The following is a 23,397-nucleotide window of genomic DNA, read 5'->3' as shown; positions in this document are numbered from 1 at the left end:
TATCAAAGCAAACTTTCCGCTTGATCTGAGGTTTCCGGACTGACTACGCAACGCCAGAAAACCAAGACATTTTATTTACACAGGATTGCAGATCGCTTCGAATCATCGAGACTGCGGACAAGGAGAGTCATCGTCCGATTCTGATTAAACAAGGAAAACTTAATTATAACTTTCTTGAGCGACTGTAATGACTGTGATATGGCTGCTTATGGTTGGCTCTGAGCACTATGGGACTCAACTGCTGAGGTCATTAGTCCCCTAGAACTTAGAACTAGTTAAACCTAACTAACCTAAGGACATCACAAACATCCATGCCCGAGGCAGGATTCGAACCTGCGACCGTAGCGGTCTTGCGGTTCCAGACTGCAGCGCCTTTAACCGCACGGCCACTTCGGCCGGCGCTGCTTATGAATGAGATCATTAATAAAGTAGTAATAACTAACTTTCCTCCTCACCAGCGACCAGTATAAACACAATAATTATTAAAATTATTTGGTATAACTCATTTTGCGATATGCCTATTGGTTTTCTTGTAATTAAAGCTTAATCTCGAATCTCCACAATAAAAAATCCGCCAGTAGGTGCCGAAAGTAATCATTTGTACACCAGAGGTTATAAATAAGTGTGAATTTTGAGGAACTGAGCTATTCTCGTGGCCGGCATCCAGAAGCAGTAACAACACCAACCCGACTCCAGTGCGACGCTGGACAGCCAGGCGACTGGGCATCGCCAGCAGCAGCCACGGGTTCGAGACTGAGTTGTGCCAGCTGCCAATGGTCACTAAGAGCTTCATGGCAGTTGGTGCCACAGCGCAGCCTACCTACCGTGTGTACCCGCTGCCGCCAATGGTGAGTTCCTGGTGGGGCTTGGATCCTCAGCACCAGCAACCATCCGACTCCTGCCAGAGGGCAACAAGTCGGGGATCTCACGCAAAGACATCTCCGTGCGCTGCCGCAGTGACGCGTGAGAAGAGAAAGGCCGCCAGGGCTCCACGTCACTAGGGGAAGTAGGATGTTGGTGAAGTCAACGTCCGTGTCCTCTAGAGGTCGCTGACCTACCGTGGGCTCCAATTTCGGATCGCAGGGCACCATCTCAGCATCCAGGGCAAAAGCCGCCGTCCATACATCAGCGCCGGTCAGGGACAGCAGAGTGTGGCGTTCGCTGTGTTAGTCAGTGGTTTGGTATTTAACTAATTTGTAAATGAAAATGATAATCTTATTTTATTACAGTGAGTAATTACTAAATAATTTTTCTCCCGACTAAAGATTTCGTCAAGTTGCTAAAGAACTCCAAGTTAACGTTGTGTTAAAGTGTTGTCTGTAAGTTGTGTAAGTGTCACTAAATCACAGTTCATACAACAGAATCTATACAACTATTGATTATGATGGAAACAGTTATCTTCAGCAAAATGATCATTAAAACCACCGAATATCAGCCGCGCACAACACTGACGTATGTTACCTGAAACAATATTCTTCGCAACTCGTGCGTAATTAATTTCGGCTCCATACATCAGCTAGAAAAGTTTGTTATATGGATCGTGCTATGAGCACTGTTTTTAAAGAACCAGTCTGATTCGAATTATTTTCATTAAAATGAGTTCGGGACCACCGGTGCACATTTATTTTTACACATTTCTATTACCTTCGGCGTAATTTGAATTTGCCGCTGAGATAATTGTTAAGATGGCGGCATACAATTGATAGAGACATTCTAATGTTAGAGTAAATTTCCTTTAACCAGGATAAGTATTTGAAATGCTTATTAGACTTTTACTTTCATATTGTGCACAATTTAGAATAATTTTCAACAAGCAAACCTTTGATTTTTTTCTAAGAGAAAATGGATAAAAACGTGATACAAATCGCTATCATCAATGGCTCCGCTCCTTGCAGCGAAAGAAATAATTAACACAGATAATGCTTATTGAGAGAGGAATTAAAGTTACAAATAATTATTCACTGATATTTATAATAATAATTAACTCTATTCTCAAGTAATAACTAACAGATAATAACAATTTCTTAACAGACCTCTGTTTGATATGTGTCTTGCGTTCGCAACCTACAAAAGCCAGCCAACAAAAGGTAAAAACAAAGCAAGAAAACCGCAGATCATAAAAGGAATTTACAATTATCATTGACTTTGTATGATACACATCGATATGTCCAATTACATATTAAAATATTATATACATAATTAATATGATCATTGTTTTCACTGTTTTTTCGTATGTCGGATATTATAACTGTTAGAGGCATAATTTCCTCTCGTTGCACTGTAGCTAAAATTTATCTCGTGGATGTTACAAGAGGGAGGCGTGTTTGCCTCGCTTATCCGTGACACATTGTGTGTTGGAATCTGTGGTATTTTCCTTGATCTCTCAAAAGCGTCTGATTGTGTATCACTTCTAAACAGTTCACAAGTTGAACTATTAAGTTATCAGGGGAAATGCGGCTGCCATCATAAAATCATTTGTGGGAAAACACAGAGTATGTGTAGAAGTAAAACAAGAAACGAATGGCGCTATTGTAAACGTACACTAATTTTCAGACAGTTAAGTATTTTGTATAAGATGTACATCAACAAAAGCAAAACGACGATAATGGAATGTGGTCGAATTAAATCGGGTGGTGCTGCGGGAATTAGATTATGAAATGAGACGCTTAAAGTAGTAAATGAGTTTTGCTATTTGGGGAAGCAGAGAGGATATAAAATGTAGACTGGCAATGGCAAGGAAAGCGTTTCTGAAGAAGGGAAATTTAACATCGAGTATAGATTTAAGTGTCAGGAAGTCGTTTCTGAAAGTATTTGTATGGAGTGTAGCCATGTATGGAAGTGAAACGTGGACGATAAATAGTTTAGACAAGAAGAGAATAGAAGCTTTCGACATGTGGTACTACAGAAGAATGCTGAAGATTAGGTGGCTAGATCACATAACTAACGAGGAAGTACTGAATAGGATTGGGGAGAAGAGAAGTTTGTAGCACAACTTGACCAGAAGAAGGGATCGGTTGGTAGGACATGTTCTGAGGCATCAAGGGATCACCAATTTAGTATTGGAGGGCACCGTGGAGGGTAAAAATCGTAGAGGGAGACCAAGAGATGAATACACTAAGCAGATTCAGAAGGATGTAGTTGCAGTAGGTACTGGGAGATGAAGAAGCTTGCGCAGGATAGAGTACTATGGAGATCTGCATTAAACCAGTCTCTGGACTGAAGACCACACCAACAACAAGTATTTTGTACCTTAAGGATGGATTTTGAGCCCCCTTCTTTTCATTCTGTACTCAAATTATACATCAGCAGCAGGCGACAGTGTAGTAATGTTTGCAGATGACACTTCACTCACAGTGCAAGTGAATCGGTAAAAGAATTAGGATCATGTGCTTCTGCTTCTAAGTGAGACTTACAAATATTTCAGTGGAGACAACACGTTTTTAAATGCGAATAAGTCAACATATACACAACTACAAGCGAATAAAACTGCAGAAACTGATAATATTTCCCTTGAACTGGGTAATGCAATTCTCAAAGAAGTAAGGATTCACACATTCATGGGTGCCACCGTTGACAAGCATTTGACATGAGACGAACATACTAGCAAAATATACTGAAAACCAACCACCAAAATATTCGAAATAAGGAAGATGTCGTGGACAGTAAATACAGACACATTATTAACAATGTGCTATATAGTCTATCTCAACTTACCTTACTGCATTTCAGCTTGGGGAAAGGCGGTTACATACACTCCTGGAAATGGAAAAAAGAACACATTGACACCGGTTTGTCAGACCCACCATACTTGCTCCGGACACTGCGAGAGGGCTGTACAAGCAATGATCACACGCACGGCACAGCGGACACACCAGGAACCGCGGTGTTGGCCGTCGAATGGCGCTAGCTGCGCAGCATTTGTGCACCGCCGCCGTCAGTGTCAGCCAGTTTGCCGTGGCATACGGAGCTCCATCGCAGTCTTTAACACTGGTAGCATGCGGCGACAGCGTGGATGTGAACCGTATGTGCAGTTGACGGACTTTGAGCGAGGGCGTATAGTGGGCATGCGGGAGGCCGGGTGGACGTACCGCCGAATTGCTCAACACGTGGGGCGTGAGGTCTCCACAGTACATCGATGTTGTCGCCAGTGGTCGGCGGAAGGTGCACGTGCCCGTCGACCTGGGACCGGACCGCAGCGACGCACGGATGCACGCCAAGACCGTAGAATCCTACGCAGTGCCGTAGGGGACCGCACCGCCACTTCCCAGCAAATTAGGGACACTGTTGCTCCTGGGGTATCGGCGAGGACCATTCGCAACCGTCTGCATGAAGCTGGGCTACGGTCCCGCACACCGTTAGGCCGTCTTCCGCTCACGCCCCAACATCGTGCAGCCCGCCTCCAGTGGTGTCGCGACAGGCGTGAATGGAGGGACGAATGGAGACGTGTCGTCTTCAGCGATGAGAGTCGCTTCTGCCTTGGTGCCAATGATGGTCGTATGCGTGTTTGGCGCCGTGCAGGTGAGCGCAACAATCAGGACTGCATACGACCGAGGCACACAGGGCCAACACCCGGCATCATGGTGTGGGGAGCGATCTCCTACACTGGCCGTACACCACTGGTGATCGTCGAGGGGACACTGAATAGTGCACGGTACATCCAAACCGTAATCGAACCCATCGTTCTACCATTCCTAGACCGGCAAGGGAACGTGCTGTTCCAACAGGACAATGCACGTCCGCATGTATCCCGTGCCACCCAACGTGCTCTAGAAGGTGTAAGTCAACTACCCTGGCCAGCAAGATCTCCGGATCTGTCCCCCATTGAGCATGTTTGGGACTGGATGAAGCGTCGTCTCACGCGGTCTGCACGTCCAGCACGAACGCTGGTCCAACTGAGGCGCCAGGTGGAAATGGCATGGCAAGCCGTTCCACAGGACTACATCCAGCATCTCTACGATCGTCTCCATGGGAGAATAGCAGCCTGCATTGCTGCGAAAGGTGGTTATACACTGTACTAGTGCCGACATTTTGCATGCTCTGTTGCCTGTGTCTATGTGCCTGTGGTTCTGTCAGTGTGATCATGTGATGTATCTGACCCCAGGAATGTGTCAATAAAGTTTCCCCTTCCTGGGACAATGAATTCACGGTGTTCTTATTTCAATTTCCAGGAGTGTACATTGCAAATCTGACACCAAGACAATCCTGCAGAAATAAATTCAGAGAACTTAATGTCATGACAGTCCTTTCACTACACATATTTGAAACAATTGTGCACGTGAAAGTAAATTGCACTATCCAGTTCAATAGAGATGTACACAATTACAATACGAGATGCAGGGATGATTGTCATCTACACAGTAAGCGGTTCAAGTTATCCAAAAAATATCTTGTAACTGCTGGGCGCATTTTACACAATAAATTGCCGTCTAGAATAAAAAAGCATTGAAAAGTCATCTGTTTTCAGAAATGAAAGGTTATTTAGTCTCCTTAGCTGTGTGTAATCTAAATGAATACCTAGAAGCTAAACAGTATCAGTGCTTTTTTCTTTTTTTTCTAGCAGGGAGGTCATCGTAAAATGTATATCCACGAACCAGTAAGCTCAAACATAAAATGTATGTACTGTCTTATTGTATGAGAATTATTATGCTGCCGCTTCGCCTTCTTTGTTGTTTTGAAAGACATGCTGTTATAAAGTGAGGCTGCCAGACTGTAAGACGGCAGAGGTTACTCAGTCCATCGTGTACACTACTGAAATGTGATGGTGAAAGCGTAGTCTTCTGAAATTGTGAAGGTGAGCATGCGAATACCGTGTTGTCATGAGAGTGTTGTTACCCATATTTCTGTCTCTTTCAGGATTATTATTATTTTAGGTTGTAGGGTATTTGTCGTAGAGTAATACTTTGCATTTTGCTAAATTATGTCTATCTGTTTCATGTGTATAATTTAAATTGTATATAACTGACCACATCTATACAATGAAAACTGTCTACAGTTGAATTAAGAAATAATAGAAACAGAGCACAAGCTCGGATAGGAAAACAATGTCACCTGCGTACATTTAATGGCAACCCTCCCCACATTTGCTTTGAGCTATGTAGGAAAAATAAATTCGTATGGTTGGTCAGGGATTTAAACCCGAGAATACGGGGCCATTGTTTCAACAGTGCGCTGCCTCGCTTTGTGTAAAGTGTAAACTCATGCACTCAGTCGCAAAAGTATTCGAACAGTGGGAAGTTTCACAACGAGTACTCGAGAAACACTGACTATGAAACCCAAACATATTTATTAGCAATATATATCCGTAACAACATTAATTACAAAAGAATTATTGTATTATTTCGTTTCCAAAACATAAATAACAGAAAAATTAACAACAAAAGTGAAACATCCTGCACACCCTGCTGCTGCAAGAGTATTCGGACACTGTCCAGTAAATGTTCATAAGTTGTACGACGAAAATGTCAATACCTTGTGGGTCCACCTTTCATTTTCAATACCTCCTCCAATCTACTAGGCATATTTTCCACGAGTTTTTTCGTGAAATCTGGGCCTACATTTGCCCATTCTTGGCACAGTTTCTCTTTCAAGGTCTTCTTCGTATAGATGTTGTCGGCGCGGAGGGTCCGTTTCAATTTATCCCACAAATGTTCGAGTGCGTTAAGGTCTGGTGATTGGGGTGGGGGGGGGGTGCAATACTTTCGGGCAATTGAAGAGCAACCACATTTGCACAATATGCGTGGTATGCTTGGGATCATTATCCTGGTAAAAATGAAAGTTGTTTGCAATATCTAGATGTCGTGCACTCTGCTTCAAATGTCCTCGCAGTATATTCAAGTACGCTTCCTTGTACATCGTATCATCAATGAACACTAAATCACCCACACCATTGCCGGACATGCACCCCCACGTCATGATGCTCCCTCCTCCAAACTTTATTGTTGGTTTGAGGTTTCTGGGATTCAGCTCTTCATTGGTCTTTCGCCACACGTTTGCCTTTTCGTCGCTTTGCCATAATATAAATTTACTTTCGTCGCAAAATATCACCCGATTCCACCAAGCCTGATCGTATTCGGCGTATTCCCTCGCAAACTGCATACGTTTCTTCTGGTTCACTGCATTTATGAATGGCTTTCGACGTGCCACTCGACCATGGTATTGCGATCGTCGTAATACTCTCCGCACGGTTTCGGGATGAACTTTTATACCAAGGTCTCCCTCCACCTCACTTGCAGTTCGTGTTGCAGATATTTTCGGAGTCTGTTGTACCTTTCGCACAATCACACGTTCATCTCTCTGTGAGAATGTCCGTGGCCGTCCTTTACTGCAACGGAATTCCAATCGGTCTTCTTTCTCAAACCGTTTAATAATGTCGTGAACTGTACTTTTCTTCATGTTCACTATTGCGGCAATTTTCCAGGATGTTTTCCCCTTCGCGTGATGATAAACGAGAAGCTGCCTTTGCTCGAACGTAGAACACTTCCCTCTGCGTCCCACTTCGACCTGCAGAGGCGCGCGACACGTGTTTACCAACCATCGCTATCATCTCGCGGAAATGTCGGACACACTGCAGTCGCTTCACCCACTGTGTGCCCGGGTTCGATTCCCGGCGGGGTCAGGGATTTTCTCTGCCTCGTGATGGCTGGGTGTTGTGTGCTGTCCTTAGGTTAGTTAGGTTTAAGTAGTTCTAAGTTCTAGGGGACTGATGACCATAGATGTTAAGTCCCATAGTGCTCAGAGCCATTTGAACCCACTGTGCGTCTCGGAATGAACTATTCTCTCACGTTGTCCGCCTTTGTCCGAATACTTTTGTTGCACCTTCCCATGCCGTTTTCAGGAAATATTACGTAACACACGCATGTCCAACCACAATTCTTCGTATTTGACGCGTGTTTCACGTTGCGACATCGTACCCAGAGTCCCAAATACATTACAAACTGCAATTTCTGTATTTCTTCATGCGGCAAACTGCAAAATTATGCGCCGTTACGTGCTGTCCGAATACTTTTTCGACTGGGGGTATTCCACCGTCAGCAATTCGGAAATTGCTCCGGGGTGTTTTCTGAGTATTTTGGTATAAAGGACCCTCGCATAGGAAGGCGGAAAATAGTGCTTAAACAGTCAACACGATAAAAATGCCTACGAACTAGTCTGCTGCATTTTACAAGCGCCTTTCAAGCTATTTTTCTAAAATTCACAGCTGACAAACAATTAGCAAACGTGTTCCGGTAGCAGTAAATTCTACAATATGTCTTTGAAAATAGTATTTCGCCTTAGGCCTCACAGCTTTGGGAGCACGGAAGGTGACAGAACCCAGTAAATCGATGCACACACACACACACACACACACACACACACACAAACCGGCCATGAGGTCCGGCCCGCCATGATTGCAACAGTGGCGCCGCCAGCGGCACGTGGTTTAATTAAACGCGACGTGTCATCCTCCGGAGATAATTACACAGCGCTCGCATGCGGAGCGACTGCAGCGCCGCCACGTGCTGCTGCAGCCAACTACTGCTGCTGCCCAATATCTGCTTCCGTGAAATAAGTGCCCCGTGAAAAATGTTACAGCCTTCGCGTTCATACTTGGCGATGATAACCTTACCCTAGTATATGGGGAGAGTCCACTAGCCTTAAGTTAAGCAGTCCTCTGCTAGGGCAGACTCGGCTCCATTGCAGTGCTCAGTGCACAGCAATACCAACAGTTAGGCTCTAATTCTCTTCATGAAGGAATTTTTGGTCTCCAGACTTTGGCCCGCTTGATAAGTAGTCTCAGCAGTATAATATAGCATGCGATTACAGGACTTCGTCTGAATGTCGTGTGTTAAATACCAAATGCTTTGAGAGAGTCGTCCATTACATGGGACATTTATTTTTGCAGCTCTATTGGAGCCACTCGACTATTATTCCCTACAGAACTACGCAGGGTATTCAGAACATCACTGACAAACGTATAACAACAATACGTCACACACACGAACCATTTATTCGTTAAAGAACATTCTGTTGTTCACTCGTCGTTTAGGTCATTCTCGTGTAATTTCTGTAGGGTTTATTAACGCTATTTGGAATAGACGTGTAAGAAGTCTTGAAACAGTGTGCTGTGAGCTTCATTATGTGCTTGATACCGTTGCGCCGATGACGTTGCAGGGTGAATTTAGTTAAGCCTCGTGTTGTGCCAATTAATAATGAACACATTTGTCAATTATAAAATACTTGTTTGCAGCATTAACAATTAATAACAAATAAAGCAAGAAAACTGGCAGTAAAAATTAACAATAAATAAAACAAAAAGCCTATTTCCTCGAAAAATACCAATTTTAGATCACAACTAGCTTGATTTCAGTTACCTTGCACAAAACTTAGTCTGATACATTTTCTCACAGAGTTCATTTAAAAAATAAAAGTAATGGAACAAATATTATATTGATGATGAAGTCAGTCACATCCAGTCGGCGGTCGTCACTCTTTAGGGGCAAATGGAATGTTGGTAGGCGCTCCTTATTGGGTGTGCTTTAGCACTTTTTATTACCGGGCAGTGTGTGCCTTGTCTGCTAGTGTTAATGGTAGTTGTTAGCAAAGAGAGAATCGGGACACTAGCTGTTGTGTGGAATTGACTCAACAAGTCGTTGGATGTCCCCTGCCTCTATAGTTGCCCATAATTCGAAAGTGTTGCCGATGCAGAATGGCGTGCACGAACTGAAGTCTAGATTATGTCCCATAAATGTTAGATGGCATTCATGTCGAGCGATCTCGGTGGCCAAATCATTCCCTGAACTTGTCCAGAATGTTCTTGAGACAAGTTGCGAAGAATTGTAGTCCTGTGACATTTCGCACTGTCATCCATAACAGTCCCATCGTTGTTTGGGAACATGAAGTCCAAGAATGGCTTCATATGGTCTCCATGTAGCCAAACATAACCATTTCCAATCATAATCGGTACAGTTGGCTCAGAGGACCCAGTCCATTCCATATAAACACAGCTCACACCATCATGGAGCCACCACAAGCTTGCACAGTGCATTGTTGACTACTTGGGTCCATGGCTTCTTGAGATCTGTGCCATACTCGAACCCTACGATCAGTTCTTAAAAAGTGAAATCCAGACTCATCTGAGCAAGCCACAATTTTCCAGCAGTCTATGGCCGAACCAGTATGGTCACGAACCCTGGAGAGATGCAGCAGGCGGTGTCATGTTACTAGCAAAGGCACTTGCTTCTGTAGTCTGCTGTCATTGCTTGTCTGTTAGCACTGACAATTCAGTGCAAAGGCCGCTGCTTTCGGTCGTTAAGTGAAGGCCGTCGGCCACTGCGTTGGCCGTGGTTGGAGGTAATGCCTGAAGGTTGGTGTTTTCGGTATTCTCTTGACGCCGTGGATCTCGGAGTATTGAATTTCCTAACCATTTCTGAAGTGGAAAGTCCCACTCGTCTGGCTCCAACTACCATTCTGCATTGAAAGTCTCAGTGTCACAACGCCCATATAGTACTAGGGACAGAAAGTTAGCTGAAACCAGACGTAAACAGTAATGAAATCCTAAACTCAGATTGGAATGTATACCGCAGAGACAGACTGGACAGTGAAGGGGGAGGCGTGTTTATAGCGATAAGAAGTGCAATAGTATCGAAGGAAATTGACGGAGATCCGAAATGTGAAATGATTTGGGTGAAGGTCACGGTTAAAGCAGGCCCAGACATGGTAATTGGATGTCTCTACAGGCCCCCTGGCTCAGCAGCTCTTGTGGCTGAGCACCTGAAGGATAATTTGGAAAATATTTCGAGTAGATTTCCCCACCATGTTATAGTTCTGGGTGGAGATTTTAATTTGCCGGATATAGACTGGGAGACTCAAACGTTCATAACAGGTGCAGGGACAAAGAATCCAGTGAAATTTTTTAAAGTGCTTTATCTGAAAACTACCTTGAGCAGTTAAACAGAGAACCGACTCGTGGCGATAACATATTAGACCTTCTGGTGACAAACAGACCCGAACTATTTGAAACAGTTAACGCAGAACAGGGAATCAGCGATCATAAAGCGGTTACGGCATCGATGATTTCAGCCGTAAATAGAAATATTAAAAAAGGTAGGAAGATTTTTCTGTTTAGCAAAAGTGACAAAAAGCAGATTTCAGAGTACCTGACGGCTCAACAGAAAAGTTTTGTCTCAAGTACAGATAGTGTTGAGGATCAGTGGACAAAGTTCAAAACCATCGTACAATATGCGTTAGATGAGTATGTGCCAAGCAAGATCGTAAGAGGTGGGAAAGATCCACCCTGGTACAACAACCGAGTTAGAAAACTGCTGCGGAAGCAAAGGGAACTTCACAGCAAACATAAACATAGCCAAAGCCTTGCAGACAAACAAAAATTACGCGAAGCGAAATGTAGTGTGAGGATGGCTATGCGAGAGGCGTTCAGTGAATTCGAAAGTAAAGTTCTATGTACTGACTTGGCAGAAAATCCTAAGAAATTTTGGTCTTACGTCAAAGCGGTAGGTGGATCAAAACAAAATGTCCAGACACTCTGTGATCAAATTGGTACTGAAACAGAGGATAACAGACTAAAGGCCGAAATACTAAATGTCTTTTTCCAAAGCTGTTTCACAGAGGAAGACTGCACTGTAGTTCCTTCTCTAGATTGTCGCACAGATGACAAAATGGTAGATATCGAAATAGACGACAGAGGGATAGAGATACAATTAAAATCGCTCAAAAGAGGAAAGGCCGCTGGACCTGATTGGATACCAGTTCGATTTTACACAGAGTACGCGTAGGAACTTGCCCCCCTTCTTGCAGCGGTGTACCGTAGGTCTCTAGAAGAGCGTAGCGTTCCAAAGGATTGGAAAAGAGCACAGGTCATCCCCGTTTTCAAGAAAGGACGTCGAACAGATGTGCAGAACTATAGACCTATATCTCTAACGTCGATCAGTTGTAGAATTTTGGAACACGTATTATGTTCGAGTATAATGACTTTTCTGGAAACTAGAAATCTACTCTGTTGGAATCAGCAAGGGTTTCGAAAAAGACGGTCATGTGAAACCCAGCTCGCGCTATTCGTCCACGAGACTCAGAGGGCCATAGACACGGGTTCACAGGTAGATGCCGTGTTTCTTGACTTCCGCAAGGCGTTCGATACAGTTCCCCACAGTCGTTTAATGAACAAAGTAAGAGCATGTGGACTATCAGACCAATTGTGTGATTGGATTGAGGAGTTCCTAGATAACAGAACGCAGCATGTCATTCTCAATGGAGAGAAGTCTTCCGAAGTAAGAGTGACTTCAGGTGTGCCGCAGGGGAGTGTCATAGGACCGTTGCTATTCACAATATACATAAATGACCTGGTGGATGACATCGGAAGTTCACTGAGGCTTTTTGCGGATGATGCTGTGGTGTATCGAGAGGTTGTAACAATGGAAAATTGTACTGAAATGCAGGAGGATCTGCAGCGAATTGACGCATGGTGCAGGGGATGGCAATTGAATCTCAATGTAGACATGTGTAATGTGCTGCGAATACATAGAAAGAAAGATCCTTTATCATTTAGCTACAATATAGCAGGTCAGCAACTGGAAGCAGTTCATTCCATAAATTATCTGGGAGTGCGCATTAGGAGTGATTTAAAATGGAATGATCATATAAAGTTGATCGTCGGTAAAGCAGATGCCAGACTGAGATTCATTGGAAGAATCTTAAGGAAATGCAATCCGAAAACAAAGGAAGTAGGGTACAGTACGCTTGTTCGCCCACTGCTTGAATATTGATCACCAGTGTGGGATCCATACCTGATGGGGTTGATAGAAGAGATAGAGAAGATCCAACGGAGAGCAGCGCGCTTCGTTACAGGATCATTTAGTAATCGCGAAAGCGTTACGGAGATGATAGTAAACTCCAGTGGAAGACTCTGCAGGAGAGACGCTCAGTAGCTCGGAACGGGCTTTTGTTAAAGTTTCGAGAACATACATTCACCCAAGAGTCAAGCAGTATATTGCTCCCTCCCACGTATATCTCGCGAAGAGACCATGAGGATAAAATCAGAGAGATTAGAGCCCATACAGAAGCATACCGACAATCCTTCTTTCCACGAACAATACGAGACTGGAATAGAAGGGAGAACCGCTAGAGGTACTCAGGGTACCCTCCGCCACACACCGTCAGGTGGCTTGCGGAGTATGGATGTAGATGTAGATGTAGATGAAGGTCGTGCGGCCATAATCACTTCGGGAAAATTTCCACATGAAACACCTGAATACAAATTAGAGTTCTGCCAATGCACTGCCGTTTTATACTTTGTGTACTACCACCATCTGCGCATATACATATCGCTATTCAATGACTTTCGTCAATTCAGTTTACACACGCTATTCATGCAATGTTGAAGTCTCCCACCACACTAATGGTGCTCATACTGGGCACCTGTAAGGTGAGTTAAGAACGTGATGAGATGCTGTATCCATCATAGTTTTTGTGCGGTAATGTTCTGATGCACCAAAGATACTTCTGAATAGCCCTACATTATCGATTTTTTTTGTGACTATGCGGATCTTTCATAGCTATGTACTTTCTGTCTATTGCATTATGCTGAGGTTGCTCCACTGGCGAAGCAGGAAGAAGCAAAGTAGATAATTACTTTCGGAAATGACTTTGGACTGAGGTAGGTAAGTGGTAGTTTCATTAAGGCTGTTGGCAGGGCAGGCCACTTTGGACAGCAGTATTCTCCCGCACAGCATCGCATCGTAGTGCACCTGACGCGGCTAACGAGATTTTTGTGACACAGGTCCGCCATTAGTGGGGCGGCGGCGGCGGGGGTGGTTATTGCGGAATGGGGGCGATTTATCGGCGCGTTTAATGTGCGTCGTAGCGCGCCACCGCCACCGCCAGTAGCCAGCAGGCGCCAGGCGCCGGCTGCGTCCGGCGGGGGCGGAGGCGGGGGTGGCGGGGTTGTGTGTCCGTGTTGAGAGGGCGGAGGAAAGACCCCGAGGCAGACCGGTCCGTCTCTACGCTGGGTGAGTCTCGATGGCAAATAAAGCCTCTATACACACTGGATTGCTATACTGGGTATTCACAGTTCTGGCTGTGGAGGTTATGCCATCAGTCACAGAGATGGAAAGAAGTTATCCTAAGGAAGCGCCCCAAGGAAATGTGGTAGGTCTGTCCTTCGTCTCTACATACGAGTGTTGGAACTTTAATAGTGGCAACTATTTATTTACAGCTTGTACAAAATAGATACGTGCTTCAAAGTTTTAATGACCTTCAAAGCAATCACCAGCATTGTGTATAACCTATCCAGCGATGGGGAAGCCGTAGGATACTCTTAACAGTGCCAGTTGTGTTGACAGTTCGAGAGGCACGGCCTATTGCCCGACGAATTTGTAGCAGTTCTGAAGCGAGTTGAACTCACGAGGGCTTAATTCAGGGGAATGCAGTAGGTGGTATAGCACTTAGCAGCCGCATCACTCAAACAAATCAATAACAGCTTGCACTGTATGTGCTTGAGCATTGCCCTGCAAATTGGTCAGGTCCTGCAGAAAGTGTCATCACTTCTGTTTCTAAGCTGGTCGTAGGCTGTGTTCCAAAAATGAACAGCATAAAAACAGAAGTGATGACGCTTTCTGCAGGACCTGATCATCATTATGGAGGACAATGCTCAAGCACGTACATTGAAAGCTGTTCCTGATTTGTTTGGCTGCTAGGTGCTATACCACCTTCTGCACTCCCCTGACTTAAGCCCTCGTAAGTTCAACTCGATTTCTAAACTGAAGGAAACACTTCACGCCATTCGTTTCAGAACTGCTACGAATTCGTCGGGCAATAGACCTCGTCGCTCGAACTGTCAACACAACTGGGACTGCTAAGAGTATCCTACGACTTCCACATCGCTGGCAACGGGTTATGCACAATGCTGGTGACTACTTTGAAGATCAGTAAAACTTTGAAACACGTATCTATTTTGTACGAGCAGTAAATAAATAGTTGCCACTATTAAAGTTCCAACCCTCGTATAAAGAGCGATACAGCTGCCCCTAATCTTTGGGTTATATGCAACCCGCAACACCTTCAAATACCATGTGTAAGGTTTTCATATTCTGCGGCTCGTTATGTGCAAACTATTAGACCTACTCAAAAAATAGTTAGTTAAATTTTGTAGTGGGATATGTTTTCGCTGGAGGCCATTGTCTTAGAATTAACAATATTAAATTTTGTACAAAACGGTCCCATTAATTTTCTGTACGACTAGTAGTTTGCTCGTAGCGAGCGAGAGAATGTGAAGCTCTTGCACATGGTATCTGAAGGCATTGCGTGTTGCATAAAACTCAGGGATGGGGGCACCTGAATTATCCTGTATAAGAGGCGATTCCGTGTGAGGGCGCTGCCACAGCATATACACAACCCAGGGCAACTACGATGCGGGTGTGTAAGCACCGACACGGAGGCAAGGGCTTAGTGTGTCCTTAAAACAGAAACTTTTTTATATATAAACGATCTGACGGATAGCAGCTTGCGACTGTTCGCTGATGACGTTGTAGTGTATAGGAAAGCTGCTCTAGGAGCGTACAAGACAGCTTATAGAGAATTTCTATTTTATATGACGCATTTCAGCTTGTTCTAAATATAGAAAATGTAGATAATGCTGATGAGTACAAAAATTATCCTCTAATATCCGAATACAATAGCGGGGCTTTTTTGCTTGAGGCGGACATGTCGATTAAATACGAGTATATAGGCGTAAAGTAGCAAAGAGAAATGAAATGGAATGCGCACGTGAGGTGAGTAGCGAATGGGAGAAGATCACGTATGCAAGACTAGCGTGACCCATTCTTCAGTACTCTAGAGTATTTTGGATCCCCATGTGGTCGGATAAGTGGAAAACGTGTGAAGCAATTGAGACGCGCGTTGCTAGATTTGGTACCTGTAGGTTCGATAAACAACTGAGTGTTACGGAGATGCTTCGGAAACCCAAATTGGATTCCCTGAAGGGAAGATGACTTTCTTTCGTTCGAAACACTGTTGAGAAAATTTAGAGAACTGCCATTTGCGCCTGACTGCAGAACGATTCTACTACCGCCAACGCAAATTTCGCATAAGAAGTACAAAACAGCATATACAAAATTGGGGCTTATACAAAGCTCTATGTACAGTCGCATTTCCCTCGTTTCATTTGCGAATAGTACCGGAGAGGAAGGATGTAGCAGCGTTATTAGGTGCTCTTCGCCGTGCACCATGTGGTGGCTTGCGGAGTGTGAATGTAGATCTCGATGTAGATGTAGAAGCTGACAATGTGTTATCACTCTCCTCGGCAATTCTTAATAATGGCAATAAATTTCTTAAACGAGTCTGTATTTGTTATGAAGACTTTCCTGTATCCTCAGGCTTATGCCCTCACACAGAACACTGCCAGGTTGCTTATTCGGCAGATGTCACCATCATATAAACATCTTTACCATCCGGCTTGCGGAAGGCAACACTTGGATAAACAGCGACAATGTCGATGCAGGTGGCGCCAAAGTCGCCACAATACTTCCTTAGACTGGTCGCTATAACACAATAAAAAAGTTATTAATAGTAATAAGAAATATTTTTTAATAAATTGGATTAATGAGATTAATTTTTCGGCACTCGGACAAGCACAATAAGCTGGGCTATGCGTGGAAACGGGTAAATAATCCTTTCATATTAGTTCCACGTAGATAGTCTTTCTCTTGTGGTATATTTATGCTTACCAATTAATAATATTATGCCCGATCGCCGTATCTACCTACAAAATCTTGACCGTGTCCATGTTGCGTTAATCGGATCTTCGTAAATTTTCCTAAGTACACAGGTGAGCTTCAGTTCTTCTTATCACATTACTACTTGGAATAATAACTCATGCAATCTTTCAGTTAATAAAATAATACTATATTTTTCTGTTCGATGCACATAGAAAATACATACTCTTCACTTATTCACATCGCCCAAAATGGCGGCCTACGATTACGCTCTTGGGTAACTTGCGTCTACCTCCCTTCACCAGCAGAGAGCAAGTCCTTCCTCTTACTGAGGAACAGGAAAAACGTCTTATGTTTTTAAACATCTGAAAATAAAAAATACGAGGGCTATCCACAAAGTACATTACTTTTTGGAATTAAAAATAAATAAAGAATTCAAAATTTTTTTAATTATATACAGATGAAAGCCACATTAAATACTACTTCTCTACATAGTTGCCATTTAAATTAAGGCACTTATCGTAGAGATGGACGAGCTTGGAAATTCCTTCGTCGTAAAATTCGGCCGCCTGCGCCTTCAACCACGTGGTTACCTGTTCTTGAAGCTGTGCGTCGTCATCAAAACGCTGCATAGCCAACCACTTCTTCATTGCTGGGAATAAGTGGAAGTCGCTCGGTGCCAGGTCGGGACTGTACGGCGGATGAGGAAACAACTCCCACTTAAAAGATTCGAGAACTTCACGAGTGGCATTTGCCGTGTGGGCCCGGGTGTTGTCGCGAATCAGCAAGATCTCTGAGCCCAACTTTCCCCTGCGCTTGTTTTGTATTGCTCTTCTGAGGTTGTGCAGAGTTTGGCAATACCTTTGAGAGTTTATTGTAGTGCCTCATTCCAGGAAGTCCACAAAAATCGCACCTTTTCTGTCCCAAAAGAAGAGGTAACCACTTGGTTGAAGGCGCAGGCGGCCGAATTTTACGACGAAGGAATTTCCAAGCTCGTCCATCGCTACGATAAGTGCCTTAATTTAAATGGCAACTATGTAGAAAAGTAGTATTTAAGTGTGGCTTTCATCTGTATATAATAACAATTTTTTCCAATGCTTTATTTATTTTTAATTCCAAAATGTAATGTACTTTGTGGATAGCCCTCGTACATGACGGTAGGCACAGGCTCTACGCTGGGCTACCGCTTCACCTTTTCTCTTTGCCTTTAAAGAAAACGAAAACATAAAAGTAAGAAATTCAAAAGGTTCATCACATCACGTGTACGAAAACAGAATCGGACAAGTTGCAGTGACAGAAAGGAACTACCCTCCAGAATTGTAAAGCGTCTATGGACAATATGGTCACACAAATGAAGAATTTATCTGTTGCTGTCTACGTGTGTTTACAGACTGGACGACGCTCCGTAAGGTGTTGCTCCTAAATCAGACTTAGAAGTTGGGGATAAATAGCTTGCTTTGTTTGGAACTTCTAACTTTTTTTGGCTTGGCATCCAACTGAGTATCAGTGAACTTGTGTATTGTATATTGAAATTCCTCATAAGAGTTGAACGAGTTGTGTCTATAATAAATAAGTGAATTTTAATCGTTCCATCATTTCCAGTTTTGTAGCCACCATAGATAAACAAACATTTAACTTGGATGCAATGCAACGCTGTATGATGGCAGTTACAAACAGGATTTGGCATGTACCGATCCAGAAGACCAAAATGTATAGTGGGAATTTTGAAATGTGTTTGACCTGTGAAGACAGCAGACTTCAAATGCCCCAGCCACATTGCGCAAGAAGAACAGCGTGGCGAAAATATCAAAAAGGAAAAAAAAGGAAGGTGGAGGTAAAACGTCCTGTTCATGACGATGACATTAGATGCGCCACAGTCTCGAATTGAGGTAGGATGAGCAACAGAAGAGGCTATCCACTTCGAAGAAACCTTGCAGCTTGAACGATTTACGGAAATCATGGAAAACTTTTAAAGCTTTCTGTCTATTTATGCTAAATCCCGGCATGTGGAAGCACTCCTATGAAAACAAATCTAATTCGATACTTCCGTAAACATCGTTTAATAGCCTTGTGACCATACGAGGAAACACACAACTTTGTTCAGTCAGATTTGCACAACACTAAACCTCTGTGAAGATTATGGTTCCCATATAGGTATAAACCCGTGCAATACACACGTTTGTGCAGTCTGTATCATTAATCTTTCGTGTCTAAGCTCACAGGAGGCTGCAGTACAGGACTAGATCGTGAAAGACAGGAAACTAAACACGTAGCTTACGTGGCTGGTGAGTGGATGCCCAATCCCCATCTTGCCTTATTAAGCTAAAAAAGGAATTTTCCTTAAAATAAAAGACGCACTGTGGTGAAATACGAGTGGTCCCGGATGTGTGCTAATGAGGCCATTGTTTATATGAAAAGTAGTTGTTGCAAGAAGATAGTTATACATGTTTATGAAGTGTCCTGACTAGAGCTCGGTAAGCAAGAATTCACTACCAGATAGACGAGGAACAAGGAAACATTTATTGTAAAAGACATAAAATAACACTTCACAGTGCTCTGTGACTTGCCAATAATTCGACGAAAGTAAAATTCTTGTTGGCATAGTAAACTGCCTGTTATTTACATGTAAGAAGTCTGTGATGAGCTTCAATTAGCTATCCGCAACTAAAGAAGTTCACTGAATGTTACATCTATGTCCGGAAAAGGACCACTAATACGATAATAAGCCAGTGAATACCAGAGTTTTTATGGCAGTGTTCTGTGAGTCCAAAGTCGCAGTGCTGCTTTCTGGTGGTTGGCAGGCAGCTAGAGGTTGGCTTCGTAACGTGGCGGTCTCTATGTGCGTTGGCTCATATTGCCTGGCACTGACGGCGTGACCTCTCCAGTGAAAGAATATGCTGTTTGAGAGTATGTGGTAGGGTGGAAGCAAATAGATATGTGCAGGCTGCCCCTCGAAGGGTCCGTGTGGCTACCGCCTGTCAGTCAATCGGAACTGTTGTATAATTTTGTGTGTGTGTGTGTGTGTGTGTGTGTGTGTGTGTGTGTGTGTGAGAGAGAGAGAGAGAGAGAGAGAGAGAGAGAGAGAGAGAGAGAGAGAGAGAGAGAGGAGAAGGGGGGGGAGAGAGAGAGAGAGAGAGAGAGAGAGAGAGAGAGAGAGAGAGAGAGAGAGGAGAAGGGGGAGAGAGAGAAGGAGAGGGGGGAGAGAGAGAGAGAGAACTAGAAAATCTGTAAATCTGCATGAATGTCTGCCTTGATAACTGCAGTGCAGATGTACGTCAGGGACCGAGCCTCTTGGGGGAATACAGGACTTGGTGCGAGCAAGTAGGCGAATGGGCAGTCGACACTACTAGCGCGTGACAAGTTGAGAATTTGGGGCGGGCAGGAAGCGTGTCCGGATGACCGAGGCGTTCAACACAATTGATGGCGTTAGCCCTTTCAGACTAAAAATATTAAGAATAAATATTTTTGAATTTTCTTGTTTTTATGATAGAACAGAGCAATGTGAGAAGTAAGTGTTACATACATTAACTAAACACATACTGGGTGGTTTCAGATGGAGCCACTGTGCGTGATATGTCGTCACTTTTGGAGATAAGGTAAAGTGCAGTTCCTTTCTGCAGTTACGCACTTCACCGAGAGCACACTTCTATCGGCTTCCATGGTGTTCCTTCTTTGTGCTACGGCGTACACAGTGCCTTGAGGTGCCATATGTTGGTAGATTTTTTGCTTCTGTTTTTCAACTGGAACAACAGTTTTACATTTTTTTGCTAATGGATCTTTTCTCTCACTCTCTCAAATAATGCAATGATTTTTTCGTTCGAAAATCGAGGTAACTGTCTTCAGCTAACACATCATATCCGCTTTCAATGCTGCTATAAGTCTGAGTCCACATCAAAAGAAATCCCTTCCAAAAGGTATAACAGTATTTCGTCTTACTTTATTCTCCTATACTATATCGTGTGGAACTGGAATTATAACCACCTATTACAGCTACTCGTGTTGCCCTTACAGCCGCAGTGGTGTCAAAAGGAAAGCTCACAATAATTATGAAAATAAATACATGAATTTAACTATTATCGCAATACAGGGTATTAACACGAACAGGACAGTTTTCTGTATCAAATTCATGCGAAAAACGAGCACTATAGAGACAAAGTTAACCACAATTTGAAAACGAAATAATCGTTCACTACATACAAAAATGGCTAAGATTGGAAACATATGTAATAGTTCAAGATGGAGCTGCTACAGGACAGCTTCTATTGGAGACGTAAAGGGTGGATACAAAAGTACCTGCTGTGCACAAGCCAAGAAATGAAACAATCGGCTGTAGACGGAAAAACATGGTCTGAAAGGATAGAGAGAGAGATCGGGGATCTAGTGTCGGTCCTGCACAAATTCTAAACTTTCACCATCGAATTATTTCGATACCCGATAGCGGCTGGCGTTGGTGTTTCCTCTGAGGGAAGAAAGAAAGAGAGAGAGAGAGAGAGAGAGAGAGAGAGAGAGAGAGAGAAAGAGATTGGTTCTCACCGCCGTGACCCCTACGATTTCTAGTTTCGGCTACCCGCGGTGCTGTCCTGTCATGCAGGTGGGCTATATGCCCCAACATAGTGTCATTATGTTGCAAAAGAAGAATCACAGTTTCTTTGCGCTGTGAAGGCGCTCTCATGGGTGACAGAATGATTCACTTGTAAAATAAAAGAGTGACCGTACTACGTGGACACTAACTACGAACACAAGTAACTGCGCATGAATCGTCAAAAAACGCAGAAGTCAGGTCGATGATCTGCAAAGTATAGCTTTCATTTGTCTGGTTGGCAGTTTGATATTTTGAAGGCGTCTGTATGAGCGTGAGACTAATATGGGTATTAGAGGGTGGCTTGGATCTCACCACCCATACGATCCTTAACTAAAAGTTGCTAGTGAAATGAAGCTGTTGTCTACCCTACCTGGGATCTCAAAAGAGGTATCACAGCACGGTTATTCATCCTTAAGCTCTCAAGGGAACTACTAAAAGCAAGAAGCCTCATATGATAAATGAATAGCCCGAATTTAAGCATGAAGCATGCCGGATCCCACCGTGTAAAGTGTGCCCGTGACACGAAGATAGCAAGTCCCTCCCAGGTCCAATGAATAGTGTGCAAGAAGAGTTTTAGCGTCCCAGCGAAGAAGGCACATGGACACTACACACTGCCCACGAGACCAATGACAGGCGGTAATCACAGTCAGTAATTCGCAGCTCATATCTTTCCCCGAAGCGGTCTGCTATAGATAGTACTCGCAAAGCGGAATTTGCGAAACGATGCCAGACACTCGAAACTTTTAACTTACATCCGGATGGCTGGACGGGAATTTGAACTGCTGCTATCCAAAATGCAAGTGCAGTAAATAGCCACTATGGGGCCTCATTTGGTAACAGCAAGAAAGGTTGTCAGCAGCAGAACAAATGCAAATAGGAATGCAAGAGAGCTGGAACAGCCAGAGAATATGTAACGAGGTCTGTAATTAGAGAAAAGGATATCAGTGGTTGGTTAATCCTCTCCACTCAGCGCGAAAACTTGTGCAGACATTTCACGGAGGGAGAATGCAAGGTATTAAGAGGTGGTGCACAGCAGAGACGTCCTTACTTGTTTCACCTTCTTCGCTAAGCAGACGCCTGCAGACATATCATGGTTGAAATATGAACCCAGTTTGAGGGAATTTAACCGAAAAGTTTCCATTTATGCATTTGCACTTATTAGAGAAAATTACCATACTCAAGTAAGTGGCGGCTCGTAACCACAACAGTAGTCTCACAAACGTCTTGTCTGCGGATCTATATTTACTTACACGTTTTTCAGTATTATGATACGCTCTGTTAACGAGGGTCTGTTTCATGCCACATTGTAAATACTTACGACGCCAACCCTAGGAACCCAAGTATCATTTCATTATGTAAGTTTCTTTGCCTAACTTCTGTATAAGTCTTTGGATGTCGTCAATTATGTAGTTTATGTACACTAACTGAATCAATATTTGGATTTAGTAAGTCGAACATACGACGACCAGTGGGAAAATGCTCCCATCGGAGCACAAAAAGGCTAATATGCTCCTGCTTTAAGACACTGACTGAAAAGTGGGGTAACAACTCAATCATTCCACCTTTCTCATCACCTTCAAAATTTATCCCAAAAATTTCAGCATGTGAAGATATTCGCTCTCTTTTTAACATGAAATTCTTGCCACAGACGCAGAAGCTCACCTAACTGTAACGCTCACACACCCGTTAGTCCATCGCTGTGACCCGCTCATACCCGTCCACTCTCAGTTGCCCTTTCTCATTCACTCATTTAGCCTACGTCATTGTCATTATCTCTTTCTTTCTCTCTGTCATTGTCTCCTGTTCACAGCCATGGGCTCCTTCGTTCTGTCGTGTCACTACCTACATCTTTCTCTCTCTTACTGTTACTATCATCATTCCTCCCTACTGCTGCTGTCTTTTCCCACTATCTCCAGCTCCCTTTTCCTCGTTGTCATTGTCAAAGACTCTGTCTCTAGTTACCTTTGGCTCTCACCCACTTCCACTTTCTCCTTCTCTTTATTCTTCACCCAACAGCACTGTCTCCTTCACTGTTTTTCTAGCACTGTTCTGTCACTGCCAACCATATTCCACTACCACTGTGTCCTTCTCTTTCTCTCGCATTGCCATTAT

The 23,397-nt window shown here is 43.6% G+C and overlaps 1 protein-coding gene across 1 annotated transcript in view; it reads left to right on the top strand.

Moving 5' to 3' along the window:
• LOC124709037 (class E basic helix-loop-helix protein 22-like) overlaps positions 1-23,397 on the top strand; it is a 76,994-nt gene that overhangs the window by 3,098 nt on the left and 50,499 nt on the right. The window contains exon 2 of the mRNA XM_047240684.1: positions 13,772-13,844. Coding sequence (XP_047096640.1) covers positions 13,772-13,844 — 73 coding nt within the window. The remainder of the gene's footprint in view (positions 1-13,771; positions 13,845-23,397) is intronic.

This window comes from Schistocerca piceifrons, chromosome 7 (genome assembly GCF_021461385.2).
Source record: "Schistocerca piceifrons isolate TAMUIC-IGC-003096 chromosome 7, iqSchPice1.1, whole genome shotgun sequence".
Lineage (NCBI taxonomy): Eukaryota > Metazoa > Arthropoda > Insecta > Orthoptera > Acrididae > Schistocerca > Schistocerca piceifrons.
The sequence above is the reverse complement of the archived record's forward strand: the minus strand, read 5'-3'. Positions and strand labels throughout refer to the sequence as shown.